We start from the raw sequence: 14,442 nt of genomic DNA, 5'->3' as shown, positions 1-14,442 counted from the left end.
TGTGGACATTCTACGCGATGAAGAAGGACAGTCAACACAACAAATGCGGACCATCACCTATCACGTGTAGGACAGTCAACACAACGTGCCAAAATTTATTTATGAGGTTTTCCTTACATAAATTTCTAGTTAATATATCATATTCTAGTGAGTCGTTATAACCATACTAATCTGACGAAGTGCCTGTTTTGGCGTTTCTCAGGCGCCCTCGGTTTGGATAAGACATTTGTCACCCTAGACAGACCTGTCTAGCTGTAGCGAACAGCGAAGGTGCGGGGTGTCAACCCCGTATAGATCTATACACAAATTTCCGCTCTCCCTCCAGGAGACTCTAGCTATAACTCCTTATAGGACTTAGACGTACACTAATATTTTTATATTTAGGTACTTTTGAGATTTGTCTGACTAGAATATTAACAACCTTTTGAGCAATCGTTAGAGATCCATTATTTGTTAGATAAATAATGAAATTCGTACTTGTTGAATAAAAATATCGTTCTCGTTCCATATCGTTGATTGTGCTCGTTAACTAGGTGCTCGTGTTCGTTCCTTTTCGTTTATTGAAAAATAAGTCATTTTAGTCAAGAGAAAAAGTGTCAAGTTATAATTTATATAAATTTATAACTGCCGGTTATGACACGCATTTTCTGTTTTATGGCACATAGAACATTACTTATGTTCTTGAAGGTTTTATGACAGCAGTTTATGACATGCAAATATTTCTGTCATAAAGGCTCTATTTGTGTATTTTCTTGACGCAAACTTTTATATTGAATATTTATAAAATACCCCCTGACAGTTTGCAAAATAGTCACAAAGTTCCTATTTTCGAAAATCATTAGAATAAGTGTCAACTTGTCAAGGTTCCTTTTTATAAGTTTTATTTCTAGATATGAAAGCATAGATAAAGGGCTTAAGTTGGACACATCCAATAGTTGGGAGGCTCTTTTGTACAAAGTATCCTCTGTTCTTTGTGAAATTGACAATTCGTACGTTCATGATTATATTACTAAAATATTAATTTAATAATATTTCACACACACATACAAACATAAGTAGATATGCAATTATTCAAGTATTTAGGCAAGATTTGACTTGTACTCTCCCCCAAAAACATTAAAATATTGAAAAGGTGGGGTATGAAGCTCACCTTGAGTTAGTTGAGGAGTTGTCTGGAGTTATGGAGTGAAGATCTCAGGCTTAAATTCTTGGCTGAGATGAAGAACTTCCTTGGGAGAAAGTTATCCTAAAGGTGATTTTTCACATATTATTATGAATAAAATAATATGGATTCATCTTGAGATATTATAAAATATTAGATGAGTGGAGGAATTTACCTTACAACTCCAGGGGGAAATTGAGAATTTTGTTTTCAGCAAGTTCTTGTTCTTGCTTGGAGATGAGTTTTGAGAGGAAATGAGAAAAGTGAGAGAGAAAGTCGAGTCTAAACTCCCTCACTGTTGTTGCTTTGGAGTATAAGGAAAAGGAAAGGAATCTTTGATGCATGGGGACCTGGTGGTCCATGCATGGATATTTGGTGGATAAAGCATGGAATACCGTGATTTGCATGGGAAATGAGGAATTTCACCAAATCACAAAGTCAACTTCCTTGTCCTTTTCTTGATTTAGGATAAGGTTTTCCTAAATCCTAACTTTTTATTTTATGTAAATATAATTTAAATAATTAAATTTGGCATAAAATAAAGGTTTTAGGGGTCTTAGCTAAGAAAAACACGAGTTTGGTGGGATTCCCAACCTCAAAATACCCCAAAATGAAGAAAATGTCCGGAATAGTCCAAATTTCGGGGCTAAATAGTGAATTCCGGAGCTAAATGGTAATTTCCGAAGCTCTAAGTTAAATTCCGGAGCTATATCTTAAATTCCGGAGCCTCTTAGGAAAATCCGGAGTCAATTTCCGAAGCTAATGGGTAGGTTTCGAAGGTGCTGAACAAGTTCCGAAGTGAACAGTGCTTTCCGGAGTCATCAGGCGGAGTTCCGAAATCGATGCTTACTTCCGGAGTCGGGTGCGAGATCAGGTGGGTCCGGACCGAGGATGCGAAGCGAAGTTGTCCGGTGCAAGGCCTTTCCGGAGCAAGCCCTAGCCTTCCGGAGTCACTTCAGAGGTTCCGAAGATGCTTCCTCTTGGCCCTTAGAAGGCATTCCGGACTAAGAGGTTTCGGAGCAGGAGGGTTCCGGACCAAGAGGGTTCCGGCCAAAAGGGTTCCGGACCAAGAGGAGTCCGGACCAAGAGGGTTCCGGACCAAGAGGATCCGGACCAAAAGGGTCCTTTTGGGGTTTCTTCTTCCGGTTTTGAGCTGTTTTCGACTAAGGAAGGTACTAAGGGAGATTTGAGAGAGATTTGAGATACATGGAGAGATTTGGGAGAGATTCACTATTCTTGGAGAGATTTCGCATTCTTGGAGAGATTTGGGAGAGATTCACTATTCTTGGAGAGATTTCGCATTCTTGGAGAGATTTGGGAGAGATTCACTATTCTTGGAGAGATTTGGGAGAGATTTCACATACTTGGAGAGTTTTCATTCTAACACTTCATGGCTCATTAGGAACTCACATTATACACTTAGAAGTGTTAGCACAAGTTTCACAATAGTACTTGCTTACTTACGGACGGAATTTCCTACCCAAAAAGGCTAGTTGTGACATCATCCCCCCGTTAGAGGGAATTTCGTCCCGAAATTCTTTCGAAGGGTAGGGTTATGAATGCGAAAATCGGTGAAGGTACTTTTGAGTTATTGCGTCCTTACGTTCCCAAGTGAATATCGGTTCACGCCTAGCGTTCTCTCGAACCTTCACAATAGGGATGCGGCTTTGTTTTGTGTCCTTAACTTTCCCGATCATTGTCTTGATAGGCTGATCAACTATTAGGGGGTTCTAGTCCACTAAACCTTGTCTAGTGGGACTGGAAAGGTTCTTTCCTGACCGACCCTTTCTAGGTTCGACACATGGAATACAGGATGTACGTTACTAAGCTTGGAGGGTAATTGGAGTTGGTAGGCTACCGGCCGATCCGTGCGAGGATCTCGAAGGGTCTGGTGCATCGGGAGTTTAGTTCACTTTTCCTTTTGATTCGAGTTGCTCTTCCTCGAGGGGAGTTCTTAAATATTACCCTGATCCCTACTTGGAATTTCAAGGTTTTAAGATGTTATCTACATAGTTCCTTTGTCGGTGTTACAATGTTTGAGGTCGTGTTTGGGTTTTGACTATCCTTCTTGTGGTTTCTTGAGTAATCTCGGGTCTAGTGAGTGTGCTATTGGGCGTTTGTCATCTTCTCGGCTGGGTATCTCCCATCTCAACCTAACAGAGGATGATCTGCACCTCTGGCCACACAGGGCCTCGAGGGGTGCAACTCCTATGTTCGAGTGGTAGTTGTTGTCATAGGAATACTCGATTAGAAGTAAGTGGGCATCCAAACTTTGTCAATGTCCACTACACATGCTTCTCTTCGGGATGTGGGTTCGTGTTTACCTTGACCTCGACAGGTGGAATTTCTAGAGTTTCGGTGGTCTTACACTTATGAGTGCTGAGCCCATGAAAGGAGAAATGTCCTAGCTTGGTTCCTTTGGTTAATCGGAGACTATGAGTTATCGGGCCCTTTCTTGGTGAGACCTTTTGAATGGTCTTCTAGGGATTGAAATCCTGGTGTCCTAGAAGTAGAGTATTCTGGGTCTTAGAAGTTGGTACTATGGTCACCAAGGTTGCGTTTGGGTAATGTAATTGACCTTATGAGTCTTAGATCATCTTGGGAGTTTTCTTCCTATAGTTTTTCGAGCTAATGGTAGGTCGGCCTCTGCCAGTTCTTTGTTGGTGGTTGAGCGAACCTCCAATTCGGGGTAGGGAGTATCGATCCTTGATGATGGGTTCGTTTGGCTTACTCGTAGTCAGTGGTGCTTGTGGTAGTTCTCGTCTTTCTCCCTTACGAGTTAGACAGGTGTTTCCTGTGGTTAGGGACTGGGTCTGATGTTTACTTTATCTATTATGTCGATCTTGCCATCAGACACTATCCGTTCTTGTGACTGTGCTAAGTGGTATCGGGTGTTCGGTTATTGGGGTGGCTCCACGATTCGGGGTGATTCTATTTCCGCTTAGCACTTGGTTGAGGTTTCCAAGAGGTTTTGGGAACCTTTGGAGGAAGGCTGGAAGCCTTTCGGATTCCCTTAATGCCTTTTGCTCCTTGATTTTTAAATCTTTATCGGGGCTAGGGAAAAACGTGTAGCAATCCTTACACCAGGACTTAGGTGTCTGGTTGCTAGGGATTTGCCGTTATCGGCTGAAAGAGTTTCGTTACCCGGTGGAGTAGGACAAAAGTCTATTTGTAGTGCCCGGGGTTTGTAAGGTGAGGATCAAGCCTGTCCGTACCAATTGATGGCATTGAACTTCTTGTTGTTACTTCGATTCGAGGAGCACTGGTTGCTAGAAATGACAGGGTGTTCTATGTTCATGTTCTTATCGTTGCTAGTTTTGTTTTTGTTGTTACCATTTGGGTCTATCTTATTTATGTTTATTAGGTGTTCCAATGTTCGTGTTCTTGTCGTTGCTAGTTTCGTTTTCGTTGTTACCATCGGATCTATCTCGTTTATGCTTGTTAGGTGCTCTAGTGTTCGTGTTCTTATCGTTGCTAGTTTCGTTTTCGTTGTTACCCTTGAGTCTATCTCGTTTCTTCTTGTTAGGTGTTCTAGTGTTCGTGTTCTTATCGTTGCTCGTTTCGTTTTCGTTGTTACCATTGGGTCTATCTCGTTTTTGCTTGTTAGGTGTTCTAGTGTTGTGTTCTTATCGTTGCTAGTTTCGTTTTCGTTGTTACCCTTGAGTCTATCTCATTTCTGCTTGTTAGGTGTTCTAGTGTTCGTGTTCCAATCGTTGCTCGTTTCGTTTTCATTGTTACCATTGGGTCTATATCGTTTCTGCTTGTTAGGTGTTCTAGTGTTTGTGTTCTTATCGTTGCTAGTTTCGTTTTCGTTGCTACCATTGGGTCTATCTCGTTTCTGCTTGTTAGGAGTTCTGGCGACACGAGGGTGCTGCTATAAGGCAAGGGAATTCGTAATCCGAATTCTGCCAGGTCCTTCCACTATAGATGGAGGTGACCTAATCGTACATACTTAGGATCTTTAGAGATGATTGGCTGTAGGGTTCTGTCCCAATCGCTATTTAGCCCAGGGACAGAAAGTAAGGCAGAATCGCACGTTCTGAGTTTGTGGAATCCTAATCATAGGTGATACTAACGTTCATATGGGACCATCATGGTCCATTCATAAGGATCCCTAGCTTCCCGTAATTTACAGGATTTGCTCTAACGAGACAATAGTTTTTTTGGATTATGTTTTTAATTGACAAAAACTTTTGTGATTGATCGATGCTTAAGTTTTTCGTGGAACGTACCAAAAGCTGCGGTAGGGTTCCTTGTCGTCAACTCCTGCCTAGTCGTCGACTCCTTTGTTAGTCCTCTCTGTTGGACAATCTCTCATGAAATGTCCTGTTGCACCGCACTTGTGACAAACTGGACTTTCTTCTAGGTTGCGGGTTGGAGTGACGTATGGGGCTGGGGCCCTACAGTAGCGGGAGGTGTGCCCCATCTTGTTGTACCTTTTGCACAAAATGTCTGGCAGGCTCCCCAATGATGGTATTTGCACTTGTTGCAAGGTGGGTTGTCCCCACGGTATGATGGTCTTGATGGGGGAAGTGTAGGGTTAATAGGGGTAGGGACTGGTCCCGCTTGTTTCCTTTTAGTAAGCCTTTGAGTCGAACTATCTCCTTTTTCATTCCCGAACTTTCGTTGCTTGTTCTTAGGTTTAGGTTTTTGAGTGCATGGGTGGGTCGTTCTTCGTTGGTTTCCTTGGTTGTTGTTACGGTTGGAGTTACCAACACTGCTTTCAACTTCGCTTGTGTCGTTGGCATTGAAGTATGCCATGACGGCTGCCATAGCCGCTGTTACAGTGGCTTGGAAAGTGGCGGAGTCTATTCATATGACCGGTGCATGGTCGGGGTACTGGTTATCTTCATGAGAAGACATGACCCTGCTGCACGTGAAAAGTGAGCTCGTGAGTACTTGTAGCTAGTTTCAAGTGGGTTTATTCCTATAATCTTAACGTACCGGTGCTAATTGTGTCAACCTACATCCCCATGATGCAGTTATGGTATTGAGTGGGAACATGTATTGTCCGGCGTAAAGTCCGTCAAAATAGCACATAGCTAGCACTATAGTTAACGGATTCGGTTGTATGGATTCTTGGAGGATGTACTCATCTTGGTTTACTACTACTGGTTGCGATTAAGGGCATTATGAACCTAAGGCGAGTAGTGTGGTGATCCTCTTTTGGCGCACAAAGTGCTTGGCCATTTCACTTATATTAAGGGTGCCCTTTTTGTGTTCCCTACGCTACTAAGGCTATCCTAGCCTCGATGGCTATGAGTTGTGGTCTCCAAATGACCATTTCCTCTTTTAAGGAGTGTACATGGTCTGCCTAGTTTTCTGGTCCTACTTGTGGGTTTCGCAAGGCATTTGGAATGGTGTTCTTGTTACTTGTTGGGGGATCGGATTTACATTCCCATATATCGGGCTTTGTTTATGGTCTCCATTACTCCATGACAGAGGGTTGGAAACCGGGAGTCACTTTGGGTTACTTATGGTTTAAACGGATGTCTGCTTCGTGAGGGCATTGGCTATCGGAGTTCGGTGCACGTCGATTGTGGATCGGGTTGGCTTTTGTGGGGATACGCCCAAAATGGAATAGGAGCCAATTTCTCAACTTGTGTTTGCGTGGGTATCATTTTGTTTCTAGGTATGTCTATTCCAGGAGTACCTATATCGGGTGTTTATGTATCTGGGAAAAGAAAGGTGAAAGGGTCTCTGATCTACTACCAATTGGGTGGAGCTTCGCGAAGGGTTTCCTCGGCGCTTTTATCCTTGCTGGGTTCTTAGTCGGAATTCTCCCTTTCACGATTCATCCCTTGGTGTTCCTTAGGATCCACTTCTGGATTTTTCCTCATGGACTTCCTCTGGTCTCTCCTTGCCCCATTTGTAATATACCGTGACAGGGTAGTAGAAGTCTTGGCGAGGAATTTCAACTACTAGTTTGTGCGAGAATCAAGGTACGAGATATACGGGGGAAAGTTTAGGTGTGGGAGGGGTTTATAGTGTCCAAAAATACTCCTATAGTATGTTAAACTTGAGGTTCGATTCTAGTATCCTCTTGTACTCATAGTTGGTAGGTTTTAGGTTGGTTGCAACACCACCATCACTCCCAAACACATGTTGGTCATATCTCAAATAAATATAGTTGATCAGGCTATATTGATCCCAGATATGATTACATAACTGCCCAGGTTTGACTGTAGTGTTCAACCTTTAGTTACTTTTGTTTTCTTCTCGTTATATGAACTGTGTTAGTAGATATGTATACTTTCATAAAATACTTATCTTTTTAAAGTATACTTTCAGTCAGAGTGTGTTTTAGTCCCATTGTATTTATAGTTGTATATCTTGTATGGCTACATATACCAGTTCACTATAAACAATGCTCTGATACCAATCTTTCACACCCCCGGACCAGACGGCGGAAACGTCCGGAGGCGGGTGACTTCATTGTGCAGTATCATAACAATTGAACATAAATGAAACAGAGCAATCTAAACATCATACATTGAGATAACAAACTTACATTGTTTACATATTGTATTTGTTCTTCGAATTACACAAAAGAGACATAAGCAGAAAAATCCAAGGCACAGCTAAAAGTCTTGCATCCGTGTCCCTTGTTACCTGCTTACTAGATACCTGAGAATACAAGTCGTTTTGAAAAGCGTCAACTAAAAAGTTGGTGAGTTCATAAGCATTTTTTTATAAAATCATTTACACTTGTTTAGAATCGTTCTTGTCGTACATTCAGAAAATCCGATATTTTCTATGAAATCGTTTGAAGTCTTGCCTTGAAAATCATGGATATGTGTGTGTATGACATTACTTTTGTTCATCCTTATAAGGAGTGATTTTGAAAAGTAGTGTGATTTGTAAAAGCGTGTTGTGTCTGAGAATAGTTCTTTTGAATAGTAACAATCAACCGTTTCAAGAAAAATCCCTTATTTTCAAAAAGGAAAATATGGTTGAAAATTTTGTTCCTCTTATCGCGTAAAATTGAGTGTGTGCGTTCTAGTTTATCGTTATCGAAATCGTAGAAAAATCGTTTTCCCCAGAAAATCCTATATTTTCTGCTATAAAATAATCGTAAGTTCTAGTTTCCAACTATGTATATGTGTGGGTTAGTTTATCGTTATCAAAATCGTTTACAAACGTTTTCCATAGAGTCCTACGCTTTTTAATTTGTAAAAATAGCAGTATTACGACTCTATACTTGTAGGAGAAAGAATCAATATGGCTATTGTGGACATTCTACGCGATGAAGAAGGACAGTCAACACAACAAATGCGGACCATCACCTATCACGTGTAGGACAGTCAACACAACGTGCCAAAATTTATTTATGAGGTTTTCCTTACATAAATTTCTAGTTAGTATATCATATTCTAGTGAGTCGTTATAACCATACTAATCTGACGAAGTGCCTGTTTTGGCGTTTCTCAGGCGCCCTCGGTTTGGATAAGAGATTTGTCACCCTAGACTGGCCTGTCTAGCTGTAGCGAACAGCGAAGGTGCGGGGTGTCAACCTCGTATAGATCTATACACAAATTCTCGCTCTCCCTCCAGGAGACTCTAGCTATAACTCCTTACATGACTTAGACGTACACTAATATTTTTATATTTAGGTACTTTTGAGATTTGTCTGACTAGAATATTAACAACCTTTTGAGCAATCGTTAGAGATCCATTATTTGTTAGATAAATAATGAAATTCGTACTTGTTGAATAAAAATATCGTTCTCGTTCCATATCGTTGATTGTGCTCGTTAACTAGGTGCTCGTGTTCGTTCCTTTTCGTTTATTGAAAAATAAGTCATTTTAGTAAAGAGAAAAAGTGTCAAGTTATAATTTATATAAATTTATAACTGCCGGTTATGACACGCATTTTCTGTTTTATGATACATAGAACATTACTTATGTTCTTGAAGGTTTTATGACAGCAGTTTATGACATGCAAATATTTCTGTCATAAAGGCTCTATTTGTGTATTTTCTTGATGCAAACTTTTATATTGAATATTTATAAAATACCCCCTGACAGTTTGCAAAATAGTCACAAAGTTTCTATTTTCGAAAATCATTAGAATAAGTGTCAACTTATCAAGGTTCCTTTTTATAAGTTTTATTTCTAGACATGAAAGCATAGATAAAGGGCTTAAGTTGGACACATCCAATAGTTGGGAGGCTCTTTTGTACAAAGTATCCTCTGTTCTCTGTGAAATTGAGAATTCTTACGTTCATGAGTATATTACTAAAATATTAATTTAAGAATATTTTACACACACATACAAACATACGTGGATATGCAATTATTCAAGTATTTAGGCAAGATTTGACTTGTACTCTCCCCCAAAAACATTAAAATATTGAAAAGGTGGGGTATGAAGCTCACCTTGAGTTAGTTGAGGAGTTGTCTAGAGTTATGGAGTGAAGATCTCAGGCTTAAACTCTTGGCTGAGATGAAGAACTTCCTTGGGAGAAAGTTATCCTAAAGGTGATTTTTCACATATTATTATGAATAAAATAATATGGATTCATCTTGAGATATTATAAAATATTAGATGAGTGGAGGAATTTACCTTACAACTCCAGGGAGAAATTGAGAATTTTGTTTTCAGCAAGTTCTTGTTCTTGCTTGGAGATGAGTTTTGAGAGGAAATGAGAAAAGTGAGAGAGAAAGTGGAGTCTAAACTCCCTCACTGTTGTTGCTTTGGAGTATAAGGAAAAGGAAAGGAATCTTTGATGCATGGGAACCTGGTGGTCCATGCATGGATATTTGGTGGGTAAAGCATGGAATACCGTGATTTGCATGGGAAATGAGGAATTTCATCAAATCACAAAGTCAACTTCCTTGTCCTTTTCTTGATTTAGGATAAGGTTTTCCTAAATCCTAACTTTTTATTTTATGTAATTATAATTTAAATAATTAAATTTGGCATAAAATAAAGGTTTTAGGGGTCTTAGCTAAGAAAAACACGAGTTTGGTGGGATTCCCGACCTCAAAATACCCCAAAATGAAGAAAATGTCCGGAATAGTCCAAATTTCGGGGCTAAATAGTGAATTTCGGAGCTAAATGGTAATTTCCGAAGCTCTAAGTTAAATTTCGGAGCTATATCTTAAATTTCGGAGCCTCTTAGGAAAATACGGAGTCAATTTCCAAAGCTGATGGGTAGGTTTCGAAGGTGCTGAACAAGTTCCGAAGTGAACAGTGCTTTCCGGAGTCATCAGGCGGAGTTCCGAAATCGATGCTTAGTTCCGGAGTCGGGTGCGAGATCAGGTGGGTCCGGACCGAGGATGCGAAGCGAAGTTGTCCGGTGCAAGGCCCTTCCGGAGCAAGCCCTAGCCTTCCGGAGTCACTTCAGAGGTTCCGAAGATGCTTCCTCTTGGCTCTTAGAAGGCATTCCGGACTAAGAGGTTCCGGACCAGGTTGGTTCCGGACCAAGAGGGTTCCGGCCAAAAGGGTTCCGGACCAAGAGGTTCAGGACCAAGAGGAGTCCGGACCAAGAGGTTCCAGAGCAAGAGGTTCCGGACCAAAAGGGTCCTTTTGGGGTTTCCTCTTCCGGTTTTGAGCTGTTTTCGACTAAGGAAGGTACTTAGGGAGATTTGAGAGAGATTTGAGATACGTGGAGAGATTTGGGAGAGATTCACTATTCTTGGAGAGATTTCGCATTCTTGGAGAGATTTGGGAGAGATTCACTATTCTTGGAGAGATTTCGCATTCTTGGAGAGATTTGGGAGAGATTCACTATTCTTGGAGAGATTTGGGAGAGATTTCACATACTTGGAGAGTTTTCATTCTAACACTTCATGGCTCATTAGGAACTCAAATTATACACTTAGAAGTGTTAGCGCAAGTCTCACAATAGTACTTGCTTACTTACGGACGAAATTTCCTACCCAAAAAGGCTAGTTGTGAACAGGTAGCTTTTTAGAATCCCGCCAAGATTTTCGTTGTTCCCACTTTACCAGTAGAGGCGCTTTGTCGTCACTTTAGCATAAAAAGTCAAAAATGTTTGGTCAACTCTATACTGACGATATGTCGTCCCTACAGGGTCACCTATAGCGACGATTTTTGTCGTCCCTATAGGTTTCGTCTCTGTAGATGAATATTCTTGTAGTGAAATTTCATATTTTTTCCTATTTTCCTATACATACATACATATATAAATCATGAATTTGACGTTTACAAGTTCAAACATTAAAAATATATATAAAAATAAGTTGTAGATCACTCCAAATACATTAAAACAACACATAACCATAAGTTTTAGTGTTTTACGTCAATCCATATACGTCAAAAAGAAAATAAAGTATAATACCGAAACTAATATATTTTTAGATGAATACAAACACATCAACAAAACTTTATAACATTTACCATATGTTTTTATTTAGAGAAAACTATATAGATTTGAAAAAAATAATCAAAGTTTATTATGCAAATGGTTCTTTTCCATGTATTTTTATTTGGTTTAACCGGTTCAACCGGCTTATTTTGACCGGTTCAACCGGATTTTTTCTAAAAACCGGTCGGTTCAATCCGATCCAGAAATCGACGTAAAACCGGTGATAGTTGAACCGCTCCTTTCTCCGGTTTCCAGTACAACCGGTTCGACCGGCCGGTTCAAACCGGTTTTTAAAACATCGCATATAATACGAAGATTTCCCTTTAATTACTAACAGGAGTTACTATCCATTAATTAATAACTACTTTCCGTGTAGTTTTATTTTATTTAATCAACCAATTATAATACTCAAACACTTGTATATATAATAACTTTTCTGTATGTAAAACGATGTACTCATCAAGTATTGGCTTGTTTATAATAATTATTTTGCAAACCAGCTACCAACGCCTAGATCCATATTTCACGGACATTTCCCTATATAATGGGAGCTCAGTAGCGGATATAAAACATAGCACCTATAGATGATGGCTTCTCTTAGCTTGTCCACTCTTCCCACCTCCACCCCCACAAAAAAGCCTTTATTTTCCAAAACTTCCTCCCACGTGAAGCAATCCCATCGCTTCAAAGTGTCATGCAACTCCGCCGCTAACAACAATGAGAAAACAGTCAAAAACTCTGAAACCCCGAAGCTCATACTACCGAAAACACCACTTGAAATGCAGAATGTTGACAGGAGAAACTTGCTCCTGGGGCTTGGAGGTCTCTACGGCGCTGCCAACTTGACATCCATCCCATCAGCCTTTGGCACTCCCATTGCTGCTCCGGACAATATTTCAGATTGTGTTACTGCGTCGTCAAACCTACGGAACCCTAATGACACTGTAAGGGGTTTAGCTTGTTGCCCTCCAGTACTCTCAGCAGATAAACCAAAAGATTACGTCTTGCCTACCAACCCAGTGCTTCGTGTTCGACCAGCTGCACAAAGAGCTACTAAAGAGTACATCGATAAGTACAAAGCAGCAATTCAAGCCATGAAGAATCTCCCCGATGAGCATCCACACAGTTGGAAGCAACAAGCTAAGATCCACTGCGCTTATTGCAATGGTGGTTACAATCAAGTACAGAGTGGTTATCCAGATATTCAACTCCAGATTCACAACACATGGCTCTTCTTTCCTTTCCACAGATGGTACCTCTATTTCTACGAGAGGATATTGGGAAAGTTGATTGATGATCCAACTTTCGCTTTACCATACTGGAACTGGGACAACCCCACCGGAATGGTGCTGCCTGCGATGTTCGAAATCGACGGCAAAGCGAGCCCTATCTTTGACCCTTACAGGAATGCCACACACCTCCCACCAGCTATCTTTGAAGTGGGATATAATGGGACAGACAGTGGCGCTACTTGTATAGACCAGATAAGCGATAATCTGTCTTTGATGTACAAGCAGATGATCACCAACGCTCCTGATACAACAACGTTCTTCGGTGGCGAATTTGTTGCTGGGGATGACCCTCTTAATAGCGAGTTTAACGTTGCTGGGTCCATAGAGGCTGGGGTTCACACTGCGGCGCACAGATGGGTGGGTGACCCTAGGATGGCCAACAGCGAGGACATGGGAAACTTTTACTCCGCCGGGTATGACCCTCTCTTTTACGTCCACCATGCCAACGTCGACCGGATGTGGAAAATCTGGAAAGATTTGGGAATCAAGGGACACACTGAACCGACGTCCACCGACTGGCTAGATGCGTCATACGTGTTTTATGATGAGAACGAAGAGCTTGTACGTGTCTATAACCGAGACAGTGTAAACATTACAGCAATGGGATACGACTATGAAAGGTCCGAAATCCCGTGGCTCCACAGTCGATCGGTTCCACATACCAAGGGGGCCAATGTTGCAGCTAAACTGGTCGGAATCGTGAAGAAGGTGGAAGACGTCAAATTTCCGTTGAAGTTAAATGAGACAGTGAAGGTTCTTGTGAAAAGGCCTACTAAGAAGAGGAACAAGAAGAACAAGCAGGAAGCGAATGAGATGTTGTTCTTGAATAAAATCAAGTTCGATGGTGACGAGTTTGTTAAGTTTGACGTGTTTGTCAATGACGTTGACGATGGAGTGGAGACCACGGCGGCTGAGAGTGAGTTTGCTGGTAGTTTCTCACAGTTGCCCCATGGCCATAAACATGGCACCAAGATGTCAATGACGAGTGGAGCGGCGTTTGGGCTCACGGAGCTGTTGGAGGACATTGAAGCTGAAGATGATGACTCTATTTTGGTGACTTTGGTGCCCAAGATAGGGTGCGATGATGTAACTGTCGGCGAGATTAAGATTAAGTTGGTTCCCATTGTCTGAAGTTCATTTGCATTTGTATGCATGGGTAAAACAGTTTTCTGTGTTTGGTCATACGAGGATGTTTGTGGTTCTCGTAATCTAATAATGACCATTTTGTCAAGTTTGTTGTCATGCAATCTGTTGTTTATCATATGCTTGATTGTAACTCCTATGTTTGGATATCAATAAACATTATCGAGTAATATTTTAGTAACGCTTTCTTCTTGTTTCGGAAAAGTTCCATTTATCGGCCAGTTTCTCACTACATTATGTTTTCTATTCATGAAATAATGCTCTGCTTAATATAAAAAAATAACAAATTGTCATTTCAAACATATTAGGTCGGAGAAAACGATCTGCTGCATTCTTTCAGATTAAAATATTTGATATCAAAATATTCTAAAACCAAACCATAAACGTGGATCTCGATATCCCTATTTGTTTTTTCGAAATACTCTTTAACGATTATTTTACAAGCCACCACCCACCAACATATGTTTAGGGAAATCCTACCTACCACCTTTTTTGTACGAATGTGTAATTA

General features: G+C 40.7%; 1 protein-coding gene across 1 annotated transcript; it reads left to right on the top strand.

The window, feature by feature from the left end:
• The first annotated feature begins 12,048 nt into the window (after positions 1–12,048).
• On the top strand, positions 12,049–14,112 carry LOC145137726 (polyphenol oxidase I, chloroplastic-like). The gene has a single exon (XM_079071865.1). It carries the CDS (start codon positions 12,081–12,083, stop codon positions 13,917–13,919), a length of 1,839 nt encoding a protein of 612 aa, XP_078927991.1. The 5' UTR covers positions 12,049–12,080; the 3' UTR covers positions 13,920–14,112.
• Positions 14,113–14,442: the final 330 nt, after the last annotated feature.

This window comes from Lactuca virosa, chromosome 9 (genome assembly GCF_052849685.1).
Source record: "Lactuca virosa cultivar CGN04683 chromosome 9, Lactuca_virosa_CGN04683_v6, whole genome shotgun sequence".
In the NCBI taxonomy this organism is placed as follows: Eukaryota; Viridiplantae; Streptophyta; class Magnoliopsida; order Asterales; family Asteraceae; genus Lactuca; species Lactuca virosa.
The sequence above is the reverse complement of the archived record's forward strand: the minus strand, read 5'-3'. Positions and strand labels throughout refer to the sequence as shown.